Source organism: Excalfactoria chinensis, chromosome 11, assembly GCF_039878825.1.
Source record: "Excalfactoria chinensis isolate bCotChi1 chromosome 11, bCotChi1.hap2, whole genome shotgun sequence".
Taxonomy (NCBI): domain Eukaryota; kingdom Metazoa; phylum Chordata; class Aves; order Galliformes; family Phasianidae; genus Excalfactoria; species Excalfactoria chinensis.
Genome location: NC_092835.1, coordinates 16,377,755 through 16,401,327, shown reverse-complemented (window position 1 = coordinate 16,401,327; position 23,573 = coordinate 16,377,755). Strand labels below are relative to the sequence as shown.

The window sequence follows — 23,573 nt, the reverse complement described above, 5'->3', positions numbered from 1 at the left end:
TGGTACAGTGGCATCTACCTACTAAGTTACAAGCAGGCTGACCCCAGTCCAGATGCTGTAAGATTGAGTGGCAAAGCAACCAACATTTTCCAGAATAGAAAAGACACAAAGTCTGAAGGCAAAGTACCTCTTTTATGGAGGGGATTATTTAGAAGAAACTTCTATAGAAAAAAAACCAATAGATCCTGCTTGGAAAGTCCCTCTGGCAAAGTACTAATAGGGAGGGCACCTTGCAATGCAGATGTTATCTCCTGTTCACCTGGTTTATGATGACTTTATGATTGGCACTGGGCGTTTGGCCAGTTTGGAACTTTGAGGCGTTTTTCAACCCAGGCCATTCTATGATTCCATGAAATACGTTATTTACTAAATTTCTCTGGTGTCAAAGTTGTTGTTTTCTCACATCCTCTTTCTCTCCCCTTTAAAACAGAAATGCTAGGTTTGCCCTCCCAGCCCCCAGCAGTCTGTACGTTTACCTCAGATGCTCCACATTCCTACAGCTGCCCAGGATCTCCAAACAGTCCGTGTCTAAGGGGCACCCTGCAAAACCCAAACGAGTCACATCCTGGCCAGAGTTGATGACAAAAACCAAAGCCGACATGTCCAGAGGTGTCAGTCTGAAGTTTTTAAACTCATACTTGAAATTCAGCAGGCTCCCGATGTGCTGGGCTACCTCAAGGCTTTGCGTTTCAAACGTGCAATGGCAGAGCTCAATGACTTTGGGCCCGGTCAGCTGAGTGGCTGCCAGTTTCCTGAGGGACTGAAGGATAGCATCTTGCTTATCCCGCACCCAAGCTTCACTTTGTTCAGCTAGCAACATAAGAAACATCCTACACTCTTTGGAAGACAAGCCTGAGAGGAAGATGTGAAAGCTCTCCATGAACTCAGTCTTTGCTTCATTTCTTAATGTCCACTTTGACTTCAGGGATAACTTCCTCTTCAGGTGGCTCTTGTCCACACTTGTGCTTATCATGAGACACAGGGCTGCGAAAAACTCCTGCAGGCTCAAGTGCACAAAGGCATAGCCAGTCTCAGGGTGAGTGCTGTTCGTCTTCACCTCAAAGACAGTCAGCAGACCATGCAAGGAAGCAAACTGCTTCACGTGCTCTGGAATATCTCCAACGTAAAACACGAGCTTCTTAGCTTCCAGGCCTTTCAGTGCAAGATCACACAGACCCAAAATGGCCGCCTTGTTACTGTTCAGCTGAGCCTCCTCATCACCTGCATGCTCTCCCTGCTGTTTGTTTATGAAGATGAGAAGCATTTTGATATAAAACTGTGTCATGGTCTGAGGAAGCTCCACGCTCGTCTGATGTTTAAGGAGCAAATACTCCAAACAGATGCAGACAACGTAACACAGAGCAGGGATCTGACACATGCTGAGGAGCTTGGTGCTGTTCTTCAGGTGAGCGATGGCTTGTTCTTTGAATGAATGATGACGAAAATAGTGGCTGACATATTCCTCGACCTTCTCGTGATCAAACCCCCAGACTTCTGCCAGCAAATCTACTGTGTTTATCAAGAAGTCAGGGAGTCTCTTAGGGCGACTGGTGACCAACACCGTGCAACCACGCAGGAGGTTCCCGTGACAAAGCTCTGCAAAGAGTTCAGATATGGACATGCTGCAGCTATGGTTCAGCCTTCTTTTAGAAGATGACGACACGTCCATGTTACCCGCAAACTCATCCAGCCCATCAAAGATGATCAGTATATGCTGGGCGTTCTCCAGGAGGTGCTGGAACACTGCATCGGGGCTGTCTTCTGGCTGAAGAAACAGGTCAAACAAAAGCTCCTTCAGAGTCAGTTTTCTTTTTAGTAAATTCAGCTGCCGGAACTCAAACAGGAAAGTGAAGAGAAACTGATGCAAGACACCTTCTGCCCACTTCTGACAAATCCTGTGCATTAGCATGGTCTTGCCTGTGCCTGGTTTACCAAACAAAAAGATCACCTTCGTTGTACCCGATCCCATCACGCTACCAAACAGATCCGACACTCTGATGGCTGTATCCACACATTCTTCTGGCTCGGGGGCACTGGGCACATCCTCTCGGGGTTTATCTGTTCTCTCTTTCAATCGGGGGTCTTTGCTCTGCCGAAGAACAAGGTTGACAAAGGCTTGGCTGAAAGCTAGAGGCTGCGTTGGCTCTTGCGCTGCTGCTCCTGCTGTTCTCCTGCTTCCGTATCTCTTGCCGATGGAGTCAATGAGGAGACGCTGATACTTTTCAGCTGAATCTGAGAAAGCAGAGTGAGTCGAGGGTGAAACGTTAGCTCTGAGCTATAACAGACCAACAACACTGCTGCTCCCAGAGAGCCCCGGCCCTGATCAGAGGCAGCTTTACACAGCTAGAGATGACACATCATGAACACATAAAAATAACGCTCATCTTTTCCTGTTTTGCACCAGTGTTATACGGCCCTTGGGCCTGCTCAGACCACTGAGTCTTTCTTGGATTTACTCTGACTTGACTTTGTCATCATTCATCCATTCAGCTACCTCTCTGTTTTAGAGTGAACTGAAACCATACACGTTTTTAACGTGCTACAGAAACTGTGGAGGCTTTAGAAGGTTTTAAATCATCACCATATCTCCCAATTTGGTTTAGAAATGAAAAAAACACAACAAATAAATACAGAGATTAACAGCTGAATGCTTTTCGAGTCCTTATATGCCATCTGCACCCCGTGCCAGGTCCCACTGTTGATACATTTCATAACCTGTTGCATAAGAATTTCTGCAGGCACAAAGCAGAAGTTTCTGTCAGTGCAGGAAGTTGGTTTGTTGGGTACTTATGCAAGGAAGTTTTAAACAGGTCCTTTCCTCAGAGGGAAACCCATCATTACTCTGCTTCTGCATCCCAACATACCCAGGCGTTGCTGCTTAGCATCCTTATCGCTGATGGGGCTGTTGCTACGGCGGCGACGTGTCAGCCCTGAAAAGCAAAGCCAGAAACACATCAGAACAGCACTTGGAATGTCAGCTTACACAGAGCTGGGCAAGGCTCTTCACTGGAAAAAAGGAGCATAATCAGAGAGAGAAAACTATCTGGAAATCCAAGCTGAGCTTACACAACTGTTTTTGCAGTTGCTGAAGTAAACGCAGTCGTGCATCCAACCACTGAAAGTTATACTGGTAAGAACAGATATTACACTTGATCTTCACCAAAAGGCCCAGGAAGAGGAGTCTCCTTTTCTGGAGACATTAAAAATATCTGGACACTTTCCTGTGTAACCTGCTCTAGGGAACCTGTCTTGGCAGGGAAGTTGGAACTGATGATCCCCAGAGGTCCCTTCCTACCCCTATGATTCTGTCACTCAGAAAGCCAGGTTGGGTTGCTCCTTAAGGCCCAAATGCTCTGCAGCTCTCAGGATTGCCCTTGGGGTCTGAGCTGCTTCATGAGCAATGGAGCCCCCTGAGCTCCATCACTTTCCAGGCAATTGTTCTCCAGGCTTCCAGCACTTTGGTTTATTCAATTCATACAGGTTTTCCCAGCGGGTAACAGCATGACGTACTACTTTCCTATTCAACCTATTTGAGTGTTTTTGCAGTGAAATTGAGCAGGTCCGTCCATCTCCCTGAGGGACACATGACCAGACACAAGAAATTAACATCTATCTGATACTGGAACATGATTTTGACCTCACTTCATAGAGCAAAGATAAGCCCGCATGATGGACCTGAAAGAGAGCAGGAATAGGAAACACCAGTGATAAGACATGTTTGCTGCTCAGGGAATGCAGTGCTAAAAGCCTACCTGTGCCTGACCAGCAGCAGGAAACGTGCAGAACAGATGCAAACACAAAAGTTACAAGGCAATGAGCAAACCTCAGCGAGGACCACAGGCAGCACTGCAAGATGCTCCTGCTGCTGCCAGTGTTTTAGCCCATTCTTTTAAGCTCAGATCCCACGCTCTCAGAATGGATTCTGTTGGATCTGTCTGTCTGTTAATTCTTTAGATGCCAAACCAACTTCCTCCACTTCTTGGTGAGCCAACCACAGCATAGCTGAAAAAAGTGGGGGTTTCGCACAGAGGGATGGGAGATTCCCTGGAAAGAGAAACTGAGTGGGTTCCTCATCAGAGCCAGGGCCAAAAAGGCTATTCTGAAACGCAGGGAAAGAAAATGAAACAAGAAATGTTTATGGGGAAAGCACCAACAGAAACAAACAAACCTGGAGTTACATGTGCGAGGATCACCTTGCCAGTGCTGTGGCCAGTATGTGGGACATTTGTAGTCTTGCCCAGCCCACAGGCAGAGCAGATACATTCCAAGACCATATATAGCATCACAGGTCTGTTTCAGCCTTACCTCTTGGCAGAGAGAACTGGTCACTTGCATCTGTGTGCACTTCTTGCTTCTGAGCCAAGTTACCTGAAGGAATTGAATGGGAAATTAGAAAGTTCTGCCATCATTCTGCTCTTGAAAACTGATCAGATAAAATGAAAGAGCAAGTAGCTCACAACACACACAGTGGCACATTAACAAGGCTCAATGTAAAGGCTGATGCAACACAGCCAGATTTCTGGTACCTTATCTGATTTCCTCTCAGCTTGCTCAAAAATACAGTTAACCTCAGCTTTCAAGGTACGAAACAGCTTTTCAGTATGACACATGCAAAGTCAGAGCACGAGCAGCTTCAGCTAATTGAAAACCACACTGCAGCCAAAAAGGGAAGCTCCGTTCTTCCCTATTTCTGCACAGGAGCCGTTTCTGGGATGAAGCTCAGCAGTCATTTGGCAGCCCAAGCAAGGACATCCTCTGACTCACTGCATGGCAGCACAATGCTGTGCAGCAAAGGAGGCAGCTGGAGCGGCCAGAAGCTCCCACACAGCACTGGCAGCCCCACAGACTACATTCACAAGACTTCAGAGGGAGATCCTGCTCGTACCAAGCAGGAGGCTGCATACCACCGGTTCAGATAAACTCACATCCCAAAGGATGGCTCCCCAACACCAGATGGAAAGCCTTCATCCACGAGTTCCCCTCATTGCCATCTCCAGCCGGATATGCAGGCCAGTGCTCTGGTATTTATACCTTTAGAATCAGCACAAAGCAATGAAGAACAAGGCTGAAAATGAGGCCGTGCCACAGCCTCCCACAAAACCCATCCAAGCTCTTTAGTGTGCTGATTCTTGCCCTGCATGCCACATCAAGCAAAGCACCACTAGCTGTGGTCCTCCAGTCTGGTTCACCATGCAGACAGAAGCACATTTTCCCACGAGTCACTTCAGCTGAGGCAATCCAACAACTCATCTTCCCTAACTAAAGACCACTTTGTTACTCTGAAAGTGATCCGGTGTCCTCCTCAGCACCACCATCTTCTGACCTGACTAGGACAGACCCTGATGTCCAACCACACACAGTGTCAGGCTGCCCTTAAAATCACGCTAGAGCACAAACAAATCAAGTCATCTTCAGTAGGAGCAGTGATGCTAAAATGCTGACACTACAGTTTAACCGGCATAAGCCAATCCTGAAACCCGAAGAAACCATTTTTTTATGATGCTCCACATTATTAAAAGGTGAAAATCTGTTTCAGCTTTAGCCCTGACAGAAAGGCCACATCAGTCCTTGCTGCTTGACTGATCTTTTCCTTCTGCAAAAGTAATAGCTGCTGAAGTCAGTCACTAACGGCTGCATCCTTTGACTGATGCAAATAATGGCAAGTTACAGCAAGCAGGGTGTTATACACATGCTGCTGTGAAAATCTCATCACGTAAGACTTCCTGCTATGCAGGATGCAAGCAGAGGGGAAGTTAAGTCCAAATTAAGCAGTACAATAAAGTATAAGCACATCTGAGTTAGTATTGTAGGCTTTAATAGAGCGCGTGCACACCCCGTGTGTGCCTGCACCCTCATATGCAGTGCAGTGGTTACACTCCACAGGGGATGGTGGCAGCTATAAAGACGTTGCTTCCAAGTGAAAATGGGGGATGTGGGGAAGTGCTTTCCTTTTTCTGCAAGTACTTTTAGACTTTTCTATTTATTTTCCTCCTGGATCAGGAAAATCAGAACCAAGCAATTACAAATCCATGGGGAAAAAACAAAAAAGGTTGTTTTGTTTGGATTTGGTTTTCCTCCACACATATCAAAACATTTAACCTCAGCTACATTGGGAGCATACGTTCCTTATTGGTTTTAGCTTGTATAACTTTTGGGTTTTTTTAATCTCAATTTCCATTTCTAAGCCAAATATCCAAATACTCTCCATTCTCACATCAGGCCAGTTACTGTTGGAAGAGCAACCACAGCCAACCTGTCACCAGCAGCCAGCAGGATAAGGACACAGAAGAGGAATCTATTACATGAACTGCATCCTAACAGGCTTCTCCCCTGCTCAAACATCTCATTTGTAAAAGCACAGACCACTGCTGGCCTGCAGAAGGGCACTCAAAGCGAGGTGATGCTAGCAGTGCTGTAAGCAACCCACTCATTTTCAGATTCAGATGAGTAAGTGCCCATCAACACCAGCCATGGTGAAAAAGCACTTCCCAAAAACATGAACTGCTGCTGTTTGCTGGAGACAGATATATTTGAAATGACTGCTCTTCTTCCAGAGCTTATGGTGTAAGAGGAGAACCAGAAGGAAAGCTGTTAGATCATTTCCCAGGTGGCTTGGGATCACTTGTAGCTGCCTGAGCAGCATGAAGTAGATTGTCACCTCTCACTGACAAGGCACTGAGTGCATAACTAAAGGTAATAAAGCAGCATCAGTGCCTAGCCTGCTCCAGTGCCTTCAGAGTGCCAAGACCCTGGTTATGTCTGGAGGCATTCAGAGGAAGCTGGTTCCCCTGTTACCTACCTTCTCCTGCAGAACTCATGAGCAGTATCTCCAGTTCCAGGGGCAGGTCACACTCCATGCAGAGGCACTGTGCAAACTGTTTCCAGGTGGCATGGCCAGCCTTCTCCAGCAGGTCAAGGAGCACAGTGACTCTTTCTCTGTGGTCAGTGACGCCTGCTAAGCCGCTGAGGACTGCCATAGGGAGGAAGTGCTGGGAGGCAGCGAGCAGCCAGTCAGGACAGTGGCTGAGGAATTCCACTAGCTGGGGGCGGATGCTTGCTACAGCTCCTTCCAGGTCAAAGTCATCGTTCTGGAGTGTGGGCTGGGGGGATGAAAGTAGAAAGGGTTGAAATGGGCATGGAAGCGAGAGATGCTTACCCACACAGTCCTGCTGTTGGCCCACACCCTTGGTCCACCCAGCACTTCTTATCTGCCTTGTGGCAAATCCTAGCCCAGACACAAGGCAGTGCAAGGACTGCTGTGCTTGACTGCTGTGTTGTGCTGCAATGGATGAGAGCAAACAACATGAGTCAGGCTCTCTGGATGCAGCCAAGGAGAAGCTCCTCTGCTGCACTGGGGCAGTGGCCATCTCCAAACATAACACCACAGGCATCTTTTGCATGCAGCAGCTCCTCTAGGGAGGCCTGGGACTCTAAGAGTAAGATATTTCCCACCTCCAAGGGCTCACAAAGCTATTCCTGCTATTCATTTTGTGGGGATGAGCAATACATCTCTGCTTTGGTACAATGTCACCAATCTCTTTCACTTCCTTCCAAAAGCAAAGCCATGCACGCATGTTCTCCTACCTGCATTGCTGTGTGGTCACCCTCCTTTCAGTTGTCCTAGGTGCAATCCAGCAGCATATGCAAATACAAAGGTGCTTTCTCCTCCATAACCTGCTGAAGGAGTGGTCTACCAGTGGCAGAGTTTCAGCACACAGCAACACCCCAACACACAGTGTGTGCCTATATCCAGCATCCTCACTCGGTGTGGATCCCTAGGAGAAACAAGAACAGAGCAGACATGAAGAGCAGAGCAGACGTGAGAAGGTACAGGCAGCTCCATGGGTGACAGATCTAGCAGCTCTGTCCTTCATCCTGGGATCAGCTGTGCAACTTTCCTTCTGTGGAGTCATCCATCTCTAGATGATCTCCAGCTCAAACCAGATGTGATCACAAAGTCTGGACATCTGAGGATCTGCCACTGGTGTGATGAAAACAAAGGACTCAGCCTAGTGTGAGATACGGGTGAAGAAGATAAGCTTTACAAGAATACTTCAAGGGATTCACAGCTTCCCTGGTGTCACTGCCTGACCTGAGCTGCTCATCTCAATCAACCTGACTAGTGTGCAGCCGCTCCGACTGCAAGGAAAGGATGAGGAAAGACATTACTTACCATCCACATACCTCCAAACACAGCAAAACCCTAGCAAGGTAAGGCAGCATTAGGAACGTGCCACTGGGCTGTCCTTAGCACCTTGCTGCCCTACTCCAATGTCTAAAGCCAGTTCTAACTACCACTACCATTACCAACCTTGCATAAAGTCTGAAGAACAGAAACTTGCATCAACTCTGTCTTACATCTGGAGTGGATGGTCTTTCCAGGTCCAAGACTACTGCATGTTAATGTGTTTGATGTGGGAAAACCAAACAAGTGAAAGAGCTCCAGCTTCAAGCACAGCCAACTTTAATCCCAGCAGCCTGAGCAGAGAGTGCTACTGAATGTCATCATCCATGTTTTCCTGCCCCCACACAGAGCTCTGCAGACAGCAGCGTTCTGACTTCACTCCTCAGCTGGCTGAGAACCAACTACTAAATAAGACCGTACTGAAAATAATCATCCTAACCAGACCTCGGCATTAACGATGACTGAAAGCCATTCAGAGAGCAGACACACGAGTTAACATCAGATTAATTTCGGGGACAAAACAACACTGAAAAGTCCACACTGAAAGCGAAAGCACAGCTCCTCCGCTACTGCCCACCCACCAGAACCTGCAGTGAAATGTCTCTGGGCTCGATAGAAAGCGCAAAGAAAGCGACCTGAGAAAGGGAATCAAAGCTTTAAGCCTCGTTCTTCAAATGCAGAAAAGCAGCGCAAAACCACACAGCCCCAGCTCAGAACACGCACCTCTCCTTGCCACCACGAATGTAACAGAAAGGTGAAGCTCCCTGTTGTGAATCTACCTTCGCGTGCAACTCACCCACAAGTAAAGCAGCAGCAAAAGCCATGGGAGAAGCTACAGAACAAAGGAGCAGGGAGACGTCACGACTTACTGCTCTCCTTTCGGTGTCCTCCGGAACTTTTAGAGAGCAAAAACAATGCAAAATGAAAGTTAGAACAGCCAGGAATTCCCCCAGCATCAACGATTCTGTGATGAAGTCAGATGTGCCACAACACCCAACAAAAACAATACAGGGGAATTATCCTTTCCCAGAATCAGCAGCCAGATGTTGACGAAGGAAAAGCATTCGGGGGCTGCTCCGAAGGAACGGGTTAGTGGGTAACTTGGTGGTAGGTGGATGGCTGAACAAGACGATCATAGAGCGCATTTCTAACCTTAACAGTTCTGAGGGCAAACTTTGACCAGAATAACCTCTTTCCTTGGTCTGGTTCAGGCTCTTGCAGTGGAAATGTTGTTATTTAGACGCAAAACATTTGACTATGCTGGAAGGAAGGGAAGTATTGATGTACTATTTCTGTTGTATCTACGAGGGGGAAAAAAAGTGACCTTTATTTCCTTTGGAGCAGGAACCAGATGTGAAAACAGAACGGGAATGGGAGAGCTGAGGAAAGACTGCACGTTTCAATGCGTGTGCAGAGAAGATCCAGACCCGGCAAGGCAGCACGCCACGCTGCTTCAAAGTCCACGCGTTGGAAAAGGGAAAGGTAAAACCAAAACCCAGAGCCAACAACACCCACAAAGGGCGGATGGGGGTACACTGGCCCGGAGTGCAGGTGGGGGAGCTGGGGAGGCTGACGGGCAGTGCTGACCCCCATGGGCTGCTCTCCATCCCCACACAAAGCGCTGTTGGTGCATCAGTGGGGCCAGAAGAGCGGCCTGGTGGGGCAAAGGGCCCAAAGGCTTTTCCTGCGAAGCGGAGCCCAGAAGCCCCCTGACCTCACACCCCTCTGGGTCACAGAAAGCCGCAGCGCCTGCTGTTTGCTTTCTCCCCTCACGTTGAAGCAACCCGTGTGGGTACTTTTGGAATGAGCCACCTTGATGCGGTTTCCCTCACAGGGATCAGCAGGAAGCGATGGGCAGGGCGGCACATCGGGCACCAAACCGCCATAGGGCCGTGCTGGGCTCCCCACCTGCCCCACAGCTTTGTGGCCACGCAGCGCTGCAGGTCACGGGAGGATACACACACCCCAATGCACAGCCCCGCTCCGGGGGACCCACGCGCTGTGAGGGGACGCGACGACCACCAGCCCTCGGCCGCAGCGGGTGCCAAGCGCAGCTCCTCCGGCCGCGCAGCACACGAGGGGACCAGAGCGCGCAGCCCCGGCCGGAGGGATGGACGGAGGAGGGCGGTGACCCCGCAGCCCCACACGCCCCTCCCGAGGCCCGGGACGCCCACTTTCAGCACTTACCCCGCTGTGGGTCCGGCCGGGCTCGCCCCCATCGCGCTCGGTGCTCGCGGCCGCCCCGCTGCGGGCTGTCCCAAAAGTGAAAGCGCGGCTGTGAAGCGCTCTGCCGGGAAAGCACGTGGTGTTCGCAGCGCCGCTGCCTGCCGAGCTGCCCGGCTCCGCGCCAGGAGCCGCCCGAACCCGCCGGGCGCTGCCGTGCGGCTTTCCCGCGCCCCGCAGCCCCCTCAGCGCCCGCCGCCATGTTGGGACCCATCCGGCACCCCCAGGTTTGGCTGACGATGCCGTGCAGACGGGAGGGGATCCCTCCGGGCACCAAAGTGAAGGCGGAATGTTGTACCGGGGCTGCTTCGAGGCCGCCATGTCACACCTTTCGGCTCCTGCTGTGCTGTGGAGGCGGCATGTTGAGCCCCATGTTGAGCCCAGTGCTCCTTCAGACACGGAGCAAACTACAGTTGGCAAAGGGAGCAGGTCTCCCTTTTCCATGGAGTGTGGGACAGCCCGCTTTGTGGAGGAGAATGTCACCCTCTGCCTTCTCTAATATCATCACTACATCCCTATATTTAGCATTCTGAGCTTCCTTCCGAGCAAAGTGTTGAAGGGAAGCATGAGCCGACATAGCAAAAGAGCTGTGTCCCTTCAGATAAACAGGGAGGAAGGAACAGGATCCTGCTGCCTGAACAGATACTTACACTTCCTTTCATAATCTCCTTATCGTATTTATTACTTTCATCAGGTTTGCTCAACGGCGTGAGCACGGTTTGCCCGCAGCTCTACACAGTGCTTGTGTACCCAGCACACAAGCTCTCTGTGTTCATATACTGCTCTCCAAACTCACATCTTCAGCCATACAAGAAGCCTAAATACAGCCCAAGCCTGGTTATGCTACCTCCCGGTGTTAACCCAGCGTCCGCAGCCTTCAGGATCTCAACCCTTACTTGCAAGCTCTTTGTGCACTCCTTTAAAGATCCTGGCATAGCAGAGGTATGTGGGTCTTTGCAGAGTACAGTCTCAGTGGAGATAGGGTTGCACACAAACTGCAGCACTTCCCAGGAAAATAAAACAGAACTCAACAGAAGCTGATTCAAACCAACTTGTATTTTGTTTCACACCCGATCTGCTCATACAAAGGAGACGGCTTCTAAAACGTTTGCTTGAGGAAGTTAAGCAGCAAATGATTGGGGAAGCTAAAGTCAAGCTGTACGATTAGGTATCTCTAAAAATGCAGGGAGGAAAAAGAAAGCGTTATATTAGCACTGCGTGCTAACATTGGGGTTATCACACACTCCCATTGAAGGCTTGAAGAGCCAGATATTGCTGAACCCTGCTTACCTTTCTTGTGATGATCTCAGGATTTTTAATCTCAAAGAAATGAAGCCCTTTGCTGTTCATCAGTGAGGTTAAGGCTGGTTCGATCTCTATAGGATCAGTAAAAGCACCCAGTTATGGCATGGCCGTCCTGGCTTGCTGCTCTTATGTAGTGTGACCTCATCATGCCCAAAACAAATTGTGCCTCGGTGTCCCACAGCCATCAGCCTGGCAGGAACTCCCTTTCCCTTATCCCAGCCATTCACAGAAGTGGCTCTTTCCCCATTGCCCAGAACCTAGCAGAAATCCACATCAGCAATGTGAAACGTGTAATTCCATCCCTTCTTCCCCCCCCACCACCGAGACGTGGGAGATATCAAAGTACTTCTTCAGCAGATTGGTACAGGAGAACTGATAAGTGCTTTAAAGAGTACTTTGGCACTTCCTTGAAGGGAAGAACTCACTTGAAATCACTTCTGGGATCCCAACAGCTGAGATCATCCTCTGCAGGAAGTTTCTTATGGACCGGTCATTCTGAAAGCCATACAATTCATACAGAGAGGTTCTGTAGCTGTAGTTCAGCAGCAGATGGCCTAGAGAATACTTGCTTATTATACTTAGGACTTACTCCACTTGGATCAGCTGTGCAGTTAATGACTTTAAACTCTATCCTGAAGGAAAAAGGGAGAAAACAGCAATAGGGGATGAGGAAATCTTCACCGTACTGCTTTCAGACAGGGGCTAAATGAAGCAATAAAATACCTAAGGAACTCCAGTACTCACTGGGAATCCAAAGGGTGCAAGATGAGTTTCTTTTCCACGTAGGCAGCTTGGATAGTGACCGTGACTTCCTGCACAGAGATGAACAGAGGTAACTCTGCTTGCCTTACAGCAGGGAGCCCTTAAGTGCCTATTCTGATTTGCTTCCTATAATACAGAGTTTAATGCTTTCTGGCTTCAACTCCAGATATTACCAACAACCTAACCAAAGGTCTTGGCAGTCAGGAGATGCAAGAACTGACCTTCTCCATGTATAGAGCTGTCACAGGCTCTTCTCCCGGGGGAAAGATGCTGATCTCTACTGCTACCAATGACTTCACAACTGTCCCTTCAGGCTGGAGAGAAATCTCAGGAAGGGCAAGGCTCCAAACCTTACCCACAGAATCATTGTAGGAGTTGCCTTGGAAAATCTGGTCAAATAAGGAACAACAGAAATCAGGCTTTTGTCATACAGCTTCCCAGTTTCATACCCACTTCCCAAACACTTCCATCCCCCAGATCACAAGAGGCCAACAGCTCCGCTGGCTTCAAGGAATCTGTGTCAACCTGGAGGGTGGAGAAATCCTTGACAAGCACAACATTCTCTCCTTCAGCCTCTGGTTTCTCCACCAGCCCAGCCCAAAACACTTAAGCTGTCCAGGGAAGGACAGAAAGTGCTGTGAATAGGGCCGAAGTTTACCAAATGCACTGCCTTCCGTTGTGCTTCTGAGTCTTCAAATTCAAACAGCGCCTTCAGAAACAAAGCAGAAACACGTTGTTAAAAAAAATACATAAGAAATTATGGTCAGCCCCAGGCCAGCCCAGATGTGGCAGAACATGCACACATAGAACATGCATAGCTTGCAGCCAGAGGCAGGGCTCCTCCTGAACCCACCACAGAAACATCACACGCCACTTTACAGCTCAGACATCAAGCTTTCTATCAACCGATGTTGTCCCTCTAAGGGATAGCGCTACCTGCTGGTGTATCCTTGTTATGAATGTACCCATTTCTGACCAGGTGTACATTAATACCGAGGAACCACCCCTGCAAGTCACCTGCAGCTTCTCCCCTCTGAGGGTCAGCACCAGGCGCCCATCTAGGAAAGCTGCCGAAGCCAGGGAGTTGAGGATGTGTTCTGACAGCCAGAAGTACAGCATTCGGGATTCAGACAGCAGCGATGGAGAGAAAACAGAGTCGCTGAGGATGTCAGAGTAGTTCTTGTACAGGACGAGGCCCTTGAAAGGAAAGCGACTGCGTTGGCAAGGACATCAGCAGGGAGACAGGACAAAATGCCAACACCTGCATCTGCAAGGGGAAGGGCTGCTGGGCTCAGAGCAAACACCACAGGCAGGAAACCTTTGGTTTCCAAGCAGCCCGAATTACTTTACCTTGTGGTGCGATTCTAGATAATTTGCTTTAATTAAGGGATCTGATGCAAGGGAGATATCAAGTCCAATGGCTTCATCTCGGACAAAATTTTCTGCCAGGAAAAAACACAAAAGCCTTACATTGAAAATACCACCAGCTTGCGGCGTGCAACACTGGGACTTGCTGCAGAAGGTGACCTGGAAGCTGTAAAAGGAGCATGTGCTGGGATGGGACAGGGGACTCCCTCTTTTGAGTGCTAGTGCTGTTGGCTCTTGGTGGGATCCCATACGTGTATTTGAGGGACTGTTTTAATGGATGCGGTTGCTGTCCTACTGGGACTCGAATATTAAAGCTGCTCATAAAGGAAACAAGGAGAAAACCAAGGGGACTTACCTGCTATGTCATGGACAAAATTTGCCATCACCTGGGCAAGGAGATTTATTTCTTTGCACACCTGCAAGAGGAAGGGAGCGCCCTCAGTGCCAGCAGCGCCTTGTTTTGTGGGTTCCTTTCACTCGGCACTGGGAAGCGTGGCTGTCATCTTGCAGGCATACCTCTCTCTTGAGCACAAACTTCAAGGTGAAGGAGATGAAATCGGTGAAGAGCTGCTTCAGCCAGCCCGGCCTGCAGGGATGGGAGCAGTCAGGGGCAGCCAGCGGCCCCACAACGGGAGCAGTGGCTGAGCAGGGGGACCCTGGCTGCAGGGGAACAGACTCACTCTTTGTCTCCTTGGAGGTGCAGCTTCAGCTTGTGGAAGGACAGGTAGCAGTCCGAGGCGTCAGCAGCCACCTGCTCCTCCTGGCACACTGCACAAATGAAAGGGAAAAGCCGGCAGCTGGGGACAGCCGTGCCCAGTCTGCATCTGTGTGTGCAAGGCAGTGCGGATCACCTCCAGCCTTGCACGCCTTCAGAAGCCCACAGCCCAGCTCACCGTTCCCTGTAGCTTGTGGCCAACAGCTGATAACTTACACAGTTTTATGTTTATCTGGAGGTCGATGGAAGATTCAATTTCAAAATCAACCGAGTGAAAGAGCTGCAGGCTGTAGGGCAGAAGAGAGGACATTCCGCACCAGCACATGCAGCTTGTCCCCAGCCACAAGGTACTTACAACCTCAGGTACTTACAACCAGGCCCCCGCGTAGCCATAAGTCAGGGTCCCTCTGAAGAAGGCTGTCACGTTTTTGATGGCTATATCAATGGCATCATTCTCTTTGAGCTCCACCTCGCTCTGCTCTATGGACAAGTCGCTGACCTGGATGCTAAGGAAGCAGTAAGAACCCAGTTTGTGGCCAGCCCTCAAAGCTGGTAACGCAGAGCATCGTGCTCCCTTCCCAGCGTCGTGCTGTTCCCGTGGTGTGGAAGTGCAGCGCTACTCACTTGGCCAGCGTGTAAGCCACCGTGCCCAGGAGCCGCATGGACCTTTCCCCGGTGATGTTTGGGAATTTGGCATTCTTAAACGCCGCTTGAATGAGCCGCGCCGTCTCCTGGTTCACTGTCAGTAGAAGAAAAGGACAAAGATACCGGAGTGCCACCTCCTGGCTGCGAGCTCGGCCTGCACCCGCATTTCACCCCAGGCGTTTCCGTGAGGTTTAGGAAGCAGCTTCTGAGTAAGCACGGGAAAATGCCCCGCAGCTCACCTGCAGCACAACACTGGGCAGATTTTGGCAAGGCTGTGCTTGGCCTCACGCTGTTGGGGTGCTTTGCTCTGAGGCTTGCACATAGCACGGTCAGCTACTGAGTCTCCAAAGAAGACCTTCAGAGTCTGAACTTTGTGCGTGTGTTTTCCTGAAGCTATCCAGCCCATATCAGCCTCAGCTGCACTCTTTCCCCTGTACGGGACTTTTTTCCCTTCAGAAATCCCTTCTTTTCAGCCCCGCATCCTCCTCTGCATGTAGCACCATTGGTGGGGCTGTGATTGCCCTTTGCAGAAGCATTAATTCTCCTGTGCGCAGAGTCCCCCAAACCCTCACAATACAACCCCAAACCATGGTAGCAGACAGCCTCCTTCCCCCCTTGTGCAGACCGACCCCGGGAGATGAGGTTACAGCAAGGAAGGAAACCCAGCACTGATTTTCTCCAGCTCTTCCACCCCAGCACAGAAAACTGGTAAAACTTAGCAATGCAGCAAAGGCTGCATACCATTTCTTTTGGGAAGCTGCTCAGCTCAGGCAGTATAAGTGCCCACGGTTCAACCTGCACCCCCAAAGAAGTTAGTAGCACTTACACAGCAACGCCGCAGGCTTGGTCATCCTGCAGACGATCCCAGTGACGCTGTATGGCACCGGCCCGAACTCACAGGCTGCTGCTGCATGGATGAACATCAGCAAGATCCTGGCTGTCCCCAGCCTCATCCCTGCAGCCCACAGCATCCCCGGCTGGAGCAGTGCGTGCCAACAGGAGCAGCTGAATCTTGGGTGTGCAGAAGGCTGCTTTCATACCTCCGAGCAGGACATGACCTGCTTCCTCTGCTTATCAAAACTCATCACACGTTTCCTAATCTTCCTATAGTTTCCTTGAGCCCTGTCTGGTCGCATGTTGCCTTCCTCCTGCAGCTGCCAAGGCCGTGGTAACTTGGGGTGCACTGCATTGCAGTGGGAGAATGAGGGACGAGGAGTGGGAGTAGGAGACAGTGCAAGGAGTAGCCTGGGGTTGTGCACTGCCTCCAGCCTGACCATCATGTGCTCACGTACACGCATTCCACGCTTTGTATTCCCACTTCCCTGCAAATCTGTTTAGGAAAGGTTAGAAACCCAAATCCAAATCCGCTCTTTGCACGCACCTGCCCTGCACACCACCAACCACCTTGGAACCCAACACAAACCAAGCTGCAGAATGAACGAGGGCTGAGTTATTTCAGCAGCAGGACCCACAACCCACCTCCCTTGGCCATCAGTCTCATGGCTGAAAGCAAGAACTTTGAGTGCTGCAAGAGCACCGAGCAAGGCGGTGCTGTCCCCAGCAGAGGGGTGAGCACATCTCCTTCAGCAGCCCACGTCCGGCAGCCCCCGCCCTGAGCTTTGTTTTCTTCCTGAGTTGAGAAAGTGAACGGCCTCCAGTACCCGCAGGAGCACTGCCGGTCAGCGACCTGCATGTTAAAGCTATTTGACAGAGCAAACTCTCAGCTACCAAACACTTTTTCAGTGGTCACCACCATTAGCTGTGCATTTTCACCAGCAACAAACAGCAGTCCATGTGCCATGCTTATAAGAACCTGCTGCACCAGCTGCACCAGCAGACCCACTGCTTTGTCACCAGGAGGATGACAGCCCCACTCCCTGCTGATCGCCAGGTCTGGTCCAGCACTGGGAATGAAGTGACCCAGCAGTACCCAAGGGGACAGGTTTCCATGGCATTCTTTAAGATGCCACCCAGGATCCACCACTGGCTGCTCATGCTTCGGTGAGGACTCACACTCGGTGCCTCTCCAAAAGGTCCCTTTTTTTGAGGGGAGCAGGGATGTTTCTAGGATGGTTTTCTCTGCAAGGAAACAAAGATCTCTCATTTTCAGGGCAGGGAAGCAGCAGTCCTGGTGGGGAAGCCTTGCTGGGAGCAGGAATGGTAGGAACAGGTTGATGGTTGTGATCTTTGAGCTCTTTTCCACCCTTAACAACTGCGTGACACTTTGGTTTCATGTGCACTTCCAACATCAGATGCCATCTGGCCAGACTCCACTGCCACCTGTTGCACAACATCAGTGGGAAAGTTCAACTCATATTGCCATGCCACCAACATCCACCTCCAACAGCATAAAACAGGGGGCATTACTTTCAGAGCAGTCCTTGTGAGTGAATCCCACAACAGCTGAGGTTGGAAGGGACCTAACAGCCCATCCAGTTCCATCCCTGCCATGGGCTGGGTGCCCCCCACCAACTCAGGGCCCATCCAGGGATGGGGCACCCACAGCCCTGAGTAGCAGTTCCAGGGCCTCACTACCCACTGAGCAACTTCTTCCTCACATCCAACCTGCATCTCCTGTTAGTCTAAAACTATTTCCCTTTGTCCTACCCACTATCGGACCCTACAAACAGTTGGTCTCCCTCCTGTTTCTAAAGTTGCGCTCAATAAGGGGCTGAAGACAGAACAGCACAGCATCAGTTCTACCCCTCAGCCATTCCCAGCTCCTTCCCAGCCCTCAGGAGGGCAGGGGAGGACAGGGCACTGCAGGACATTGACCTCTTGCAGGAAGGGAAGGGCCAGGCAGCCTCCACCTACAACAACAGTGCCACAAACATCAAACATCTCTGCCCTGGAGTAACCAGCCCTGAGGGCAGCACAGGGATATCAGCCTGTCCCCTGCACAAGGCCAGGCTGTCCACTGGAGCCCCTTCCCCTGCCCCCCACCCCATACTCAGAGGTTGTTGGTGATGCTGTTAAGACTTACCCTGAATTGACCCAAAACCTCGTGGCCTTTCGATTTCAAGAAGAGCACACAGCGTGCTCTGCTGTAGAGCACATACAAGTACAGATAAGCAACCGCAAGTTTTATTGAATCAAAGCCCTCGGCCACATTGAAGGAAACAAACACAACTGAGTTGCTGTAGAGTGAAAACGCATCTACATTAAATACAGATCTCAGTCTGCTTTGATTTTCTATCTAAAGCAGTCAAATCAAGTCTTGCATAAACTCTTGATTGAAGTTGAATGCACTTAACTCCTCTCCCGTGATTTGGGAGCAAAGAAAAAGAAATCAGCCTTGAGTACAAAGAACATGTTGGGCAATTGGTAACCTGCAGCTCCACTGAGGTCACTGTGCCCCCCAGCTGCCCCTTCAGCCAAGGAAATGGCACAATGCATCTTTTGTAAGGAAATATTTACAAAGGACAATTTAAAACACCGTTGAAGCAATTGAACAGTAGATCTTCCCTAAAAAGCTGCTAATGCTCATCTAGCAATTGAAGGTACTACACTCAGTGTATTTTAAATAGCATTTGAAACATTCCAACAGGAATCACGTTACACGGAAGAAGCAATTTGCTTCTCTGACATCTCTGCACACCTGCTCAGAGCCTGTGCATTTAGTGCTCAAGATTCCAATGCCAAGCCTCTACAAAGGTACCCAATAAATGCTACGGAAGAAAGTTCTTTGGAATGAGGGCAATCATCTTGTGTCTGTATTGCAACAACTTAAGGCCTCTTGCAGTTTCATCAGTGAAGGCCAGAGAAATGCCACGCATTTTCTCTCCTGCTTTGGGGTTGGCATCTGATTTGCTCAGGACTGGAGCTCACCGACAGTCCACAGAAGGAAATGGTGCCGTTTCAGTTGCGGGTCAGTCTGGGCCCTTCTGGAAGGAGGGATGCAAAGAAGGTCTTGAAAAACAGCCACGCTGTGCTCATAAGGGACGGGTTGGCCTGTGGCAGCTCTGGCAGAACTTGTCCAGCATCAGGAAGGGCCTCAGGTTCCTCTGCTCTGCCTGCATTCCCTCCCTGCTGAAAGGAAGAGCATTCAGTGAGAACCACTGCAGAAGTGCATTAGGGTAATGGGGTGCTAAGCTGCATTGTTACTCAAATTGCACTGTCAGTATAAAACCTACACAGTGCTTCTCTACTGAAGTAACCCCCAACAACCCAAGTGAAGAATATACTGCTTAGGACAGATGCATACATGGCTTATCTAGTCAGGTGTTTCCTTTATAGCTAATTAACTCAGCAAACACTGACAGCAACCCCCAGCATTGCTGGAAATGCAGGACTCCACTTGCTCACATACTCCAACCCGAGTTCAGTTACAGAACTTAGGCTGCAACAGACCACTCCAACACCCAACAAGTAGAAGATAACACACAGCACTTCAGCATCCCACAGGAGGAAGCAGGCTGGCAATTGAGAATTCTCACTGCTTGTGTAATGACTACGCAGTAAAAACCTCATTGCATTCATGCTGATGTTGTACAAAACACAATACCTGCAAGTTATTGTTCTGGTCCTGGTTTACAGCATCCTGAGGAGGGACGTTATCTGGGAAAGGCTGGGCTCGTCGCTGTCTAAAGGGAAACCATCCGACATGGTGCCTGAGGGAAGGCAATATATTTGTGTGGTTACACATGACTCCTTCCTGCCACATCAAGGTAATTCAACAACATTGCATTTAGGGACTAACAACAGTGTGTTTCAGGACTTGATGAAGCCATTGGCTTTCTTTCTACAAGTCTTCATATGCAGAAGTGCATTTTTAAGCTGCTGCAGTTTCAGCTCTGAGACTGACAGGAACTCACAGGCCTGCGCCCATTATCTCACTGGTGATCCAACAGTGTATGAGGGGACACTGTCAGACACCCCAGGAATGCCCCCCAAGGGCTGGCTATCTGTATTGTACTCCTGATTCATACCCAGCTTTTCCCTTCTAGAGCAGCTTAGAAGCATCTCACAACATCACTTTAAGCTTTGTGCTCTCTCCTGATAACAAAAACTCACATGGCTACATGACTTACAGAGGAGCAAGGCTCCCTCCCAAGATTTCAAGCACTTATCAACTGCTTCACAACTTTCACAGAGCTGCTGGGGCTTTACACTACGAGTTACTTTGTCTTCCAATAGTTTCCCAAAAGGAAAGTCAACTACAGCAGAAGAGGGGGCAAGATGATTCCCCATCACCTATCCTTACTACTCTGAACCCAGAGGCTGTAACTGTATTTCTACTGAGCGCTGAGTTATACCAGGGTGTGATGAGAGGTTCACCTTCTCCAGGTACAGAAACCCCATAGAGCTCTAACATCAGGAAGCTCACCTCCCCCCAGAGCACAGCACTTCATTGCAACATTTGACAACACTCAATATCCAAGCTACGCACTTACAGATACATCAGAACAGTGCCACCCATAACCAGGAGGAATCTGCTGACACTGGAGTAGAAATAAACGATGTTGACAAAAACGTAGAACAGCGTTGCAGAGTAGAGCCAGTCCAGCCAGTCTCGATTGCCACCCTCCTCCTCTTCCCCCATGAGAGGACCCCCCTGGGCGTTCATCCTTAAGTTCTGGTTGGCCACCACGTTGGCTTGAGGAGCAGCGTTCTGGTCCCCGGGTTGGTTTTGTGCAGGAAATGGGTCTGGGAGAGGAGCTGGGGGTGTCACCGGGATCTCCTGAGAACGCCGTGTGGAGGCTGGGTCAGCAGATGCAGCAGTAGAAGCCAAGCTGCAAAGCAGAGAAATGTGGTGTACATCTTTTTATGCTGAGCAGACACTGAGAACTCGGCCACCTCAGTTCAGAACCACCAATCAGATCACATACAACTTAGGAAAAGGCTGAGCTTCACAATGGCCCAAAGCAAGCTCTGTCTCTGCCTGTGGTAACACTTTCATGACTTCCAAGTCAAACCACACACCGTCCCATTAGCAATAACTTCCCAAGAAGTTGCTCTGATCAATCTGAAGGTGTTCTGTTAGGCTGCTACAGCTCTTGGCTTTAACTCTGTGACCAGTTTCCCATCTGAGGGTAACTTTAAGCAGCCAAAGAACACTGTAAGGAGCTAACATCACAGCAGAAGTAAATTACCTGCAGAAAAGCAGAGTACAACAGTAGAGTGCTAAGCCCTCTGACTGCACCATAAGAAAACTAGCAGTCCTTCATCTTCTGCATTTCCCTCTATTAGTTCCTACCTTCCCCTACAAGCTAAAGGAAGACTTACTATTGCATGTAGTATTGCCTTGCATAGATCTGTTGAAGCCAGGACATCTGAAGCATGCTGTAGGTTGTGTACACAGAAAACCCAGGAGGCACGGCTTGGAAAGCATGCTGAGGTGTTTCAGGCCTGTGCAAAATTTAAATGACGTGTGTTAAATACCAGCAAAGCCACAAGAGCCATTTATTGCAGGGCATCAGATGGCCTCTGCTATTTCCTGCACTGAAACAAGAATTCTCCCCTCAGGTACTAAAAACATCACTCCCCCAATTGATAAAAGCAAGATTTGCTTTTATAACGGTGTCACATTAACCGGATTTTATACATCCTTAGCACCTCTGGCCTATTCTCCATTGCACATGACTTAATGCACATACCAGGCCTGGCATCCAACAGTCTGCCCAAGCAGGCCTATGAGCATCACAGTAATGGACTTACCTGGCACCAGCTTCTGCTGCTGCTGCCTGGCCACCAGAAGAGCATCCCAGCCTTCCACCATCTGAAGAAGCAGCAGCTGGTTCTTGCCTAGCTTCTGTCGTCAGCTTTGGCTGAGCAGCTTTAACCTAAAGGCAAACCATAACTCCCTGAGGGACTGTTCAGAACACCATGCAAATCTCACGCAAACTATTTCAGCGCACTGTTCTTCTTTTAGAGAATCTGTTTCACATCTCACACTCTTTGTTCTGCACTAAGATCCTGCAGGTGCCACAGTACTGACCCTGCACTTAATCCTGTGCTACAAAGCACCTCCACCCCTATTTTAGAGCCCCTTAATAGTGACTCATACATACAACACCATATGTGACAGGCGTTTCATGGTTTTACCCCCATTCAGGTCCCATCTGGTTATGGAAGAACAACTTGAAAAAGAACCTGTGCTCAAAACAAACCAACTTATCAACTACCACAAATAGTGCATGCACAGCCATCTGTGGTACACAGACGTAATTCAAGAGCTGCTCTGGGGTGATACAGCTGCATAGTACTCAGAGGGTGACTCACATCTGGCAACGTGCATAGGAAAAACTCGAATAGCTCAGTCCAGGCAGTACAAACACCCCTACAAACTTCAGTACATACACTTAGAAGTAAGGAATGAGTTTGGACGGTGACATTTCAAACCAGTAAGTCATGAGAGCAGCCACCGAACTTCCCCTCTGCCATCTGAGTCATTGAAGGGCAGGTAACATCTTCTTTTACACCTCTTCTTCCCCACACAACCATCACAGCAATGAGAGCTGCCCCCACTGACCACGTCATCCTTTATGTGGGAGAGCCTGGCTATGACAGGCCTTATATCATTAAGCAGCTGGAAAGCAGCGCTCCTCCAGGCAGCACACTACAACTACCCCACACCTTTGATATTTCCTGACAGGTGCCATCCAGATCTGTATTGGACAAGCCAGCAGCTGCTTCTGAGCTTAATTTAACTACATCCTCACAGAGTAAGCACCAAAAGCATTAACAGGAAGCACCTGCAGCACTGCTGAGCACGTACAGCCCCAGCACTGAAAGCAGTGCCTTCTCTCAGTGTAAATACCTCTGCGCTGCTCTCAGGCACATCTGTAGGAGTCCTCATGTTGTAGACCAGGTGCAGAGCATGCAGCTCCTCCTGCTGAGAGACACACGGACACATTAGAGAAGCGCCCCCCCAATGCCGGAGTGCCTCGGCACAGCGTGGAGCAGCGATCCTACCCCGGGCAGGAACTCTTGTAGGAGCTGATGGTCCAGCAGCAGCTTCCCGCAGTAGATCAACTTCTGGTCGTCCTCAGCCTTGAGAAAGCACAAAGAAAGCAATGACCGCCTGCTCTGAGCGCGTACAGCCGCCAAGGGACGGCGCTGAACCCCGGCCCCGCGCAGCTCCTCGCTCCCAAGGTCTCACGGTGCCGCAACCGCACCCAGGCCTTGCGTCAGCCCGCATCCCCCCCCCGCTCGGCGGTCCTTACGGCAGTGCTTACCGGCTCCCCGGGGGCACGGCGGCGCAGCTCGGCCTTCAGTCGCCGCACGCTCCATGCGGGCGCGGCGCGGAGCCGCATGTCGGGGTGCCGCCGCGCGGGGCTGCGCACCAACAGCGACAGGCTCAGCTCCTCCGCCATGGCGCGCGTATGGCGGCGCCCCCTTCGCCGCCCCTTATATAGCTTCCCTCTACGC

The 23,573-nt window shown here is 50.0% G+C and overlaps 3 protein-coding genes across 6 annotated transcripts in view; all 3 read right to left on the bottom strand.

The window, feature by feature from the left end:
- Positions 1 to 10,448, bottom strand: part of NLRC5 (NLR family CARD domain containing 5) — a 32,814-nt gene extending 22,366 nt beyond the window's left edge. The window contains exons 1-6 of the mRNA XM_072346464.1: positions 10,373 to 10,448; positions 7,585 to 7,775; positions 6,800 to 7,100; positions 4,306 to 4,368; positions 2,865 to 2,930; positions 477 to 2,232 (exon numbers count right to left, since the gene is read on the bottom strand). Of these exons, the coding sequence (XP_072202565.1) occupies positions 477 to 2,232; positions 2,865 to 2,930; positions 4,306 to 4,368; positions 6,800 to 7,100; positions 7,585 to 7,590 (2,192 nt within the window). The 5' untranslated portion in view covers positions 7,591 to 7,775; positions 10,373 to 10,448. The remainder of the gene's footprint in view (positions 1 to 476; positions 2,233 to 2,864; positions 2,931 to 4,305; positions 4,369 to 6,799; positions 7,101 to 7,584; positions 7,776 to 10,372) is intronic.
- A 999-nt stretch (positions 10,449 to 11,447) lies between these two features.
- On the bottom strand, positions 11,448 to 16,174 carry CETP (cholesteryl ester transfer protein). Its single transcript, XM_072346698.1, has 16 exons — positions 16,030 to 16,174; positions 15,183 to 15,297; positions 14,930 to 15,064; positions 14,775 to 14,845; positions 14,524 to 14,611; positions 14,360 to 14,429; positions 14,199 to 14,259; positions 13,826 to 13,917; positions 13,493 to 13,672; positions 13,134 to 13,184; positions 12,697 to 12,864; positions 12,458 to 12,525; positions 12,303 to 12,345; positions 12,139 to 12,208; positions 11,699 to 11,784; positions 11,448 to 11,582 (listed from the first exon to the last, which is right to left on the bottom strand). Exons 1-16 carry the CDS (start codon positions 16,172 to 16,174, stop codon positions 11,508 to 11,510), a joined length of 1,518 nt encoding a protein of 505 aa, XP_072202799.1. The 3' UTR covers positions 11,448 to 11,507.
- Positions 16,175 to 18,265: 2,091 nt separating this feature from the next.
- Positions 18,266 to 23,531, bottom strand: HERPUD1 (homocysteine inducible ER protein with ubiquitin like domain 1). Of its 4 annotated transcripts, none has more exons than XM_072346358.1 (8): positions 23,381 to 23,531; positions 23,118 to 23,195; positions 22,963 to 23,037; positions 21,861 to 21,985; positions 21,429 to 21,551; positions 20,597 to 20,935; positions 19,708 to 19,813; positions 18,266 to 19,232 (listed from the first exon to the last, which is right to left on the bottom strand). In XM_072346358.1, the coding sequence occupies exons 1-8, from the start codon at positions 23,516 to 23,518 to the stop codon at positions 19,062 to 19,064; spliced, it is 1,155 nt and encodes a 384-aa protein (XP_072202459.1). In that variant the 5' UTR covers positions 23,519 to 23,531; the 3' UTR covers positions 18,266 to 19,061. The 4 variants fall into 4 exon arrangements, with proteins under 4 accessions (XP_072202459.1, XP_072202461.1, XP_072202460.1 ...); XM_072346360.1 differs by having other exon boundaries at positions 22,963 to 23,034; XM_072346359.1 differs by having other exon boundaries at positions 18,267 to 19,229.
- Between the last annotated feature and the right edge of the window lie 42 nt (positions 23,532 to 23,573).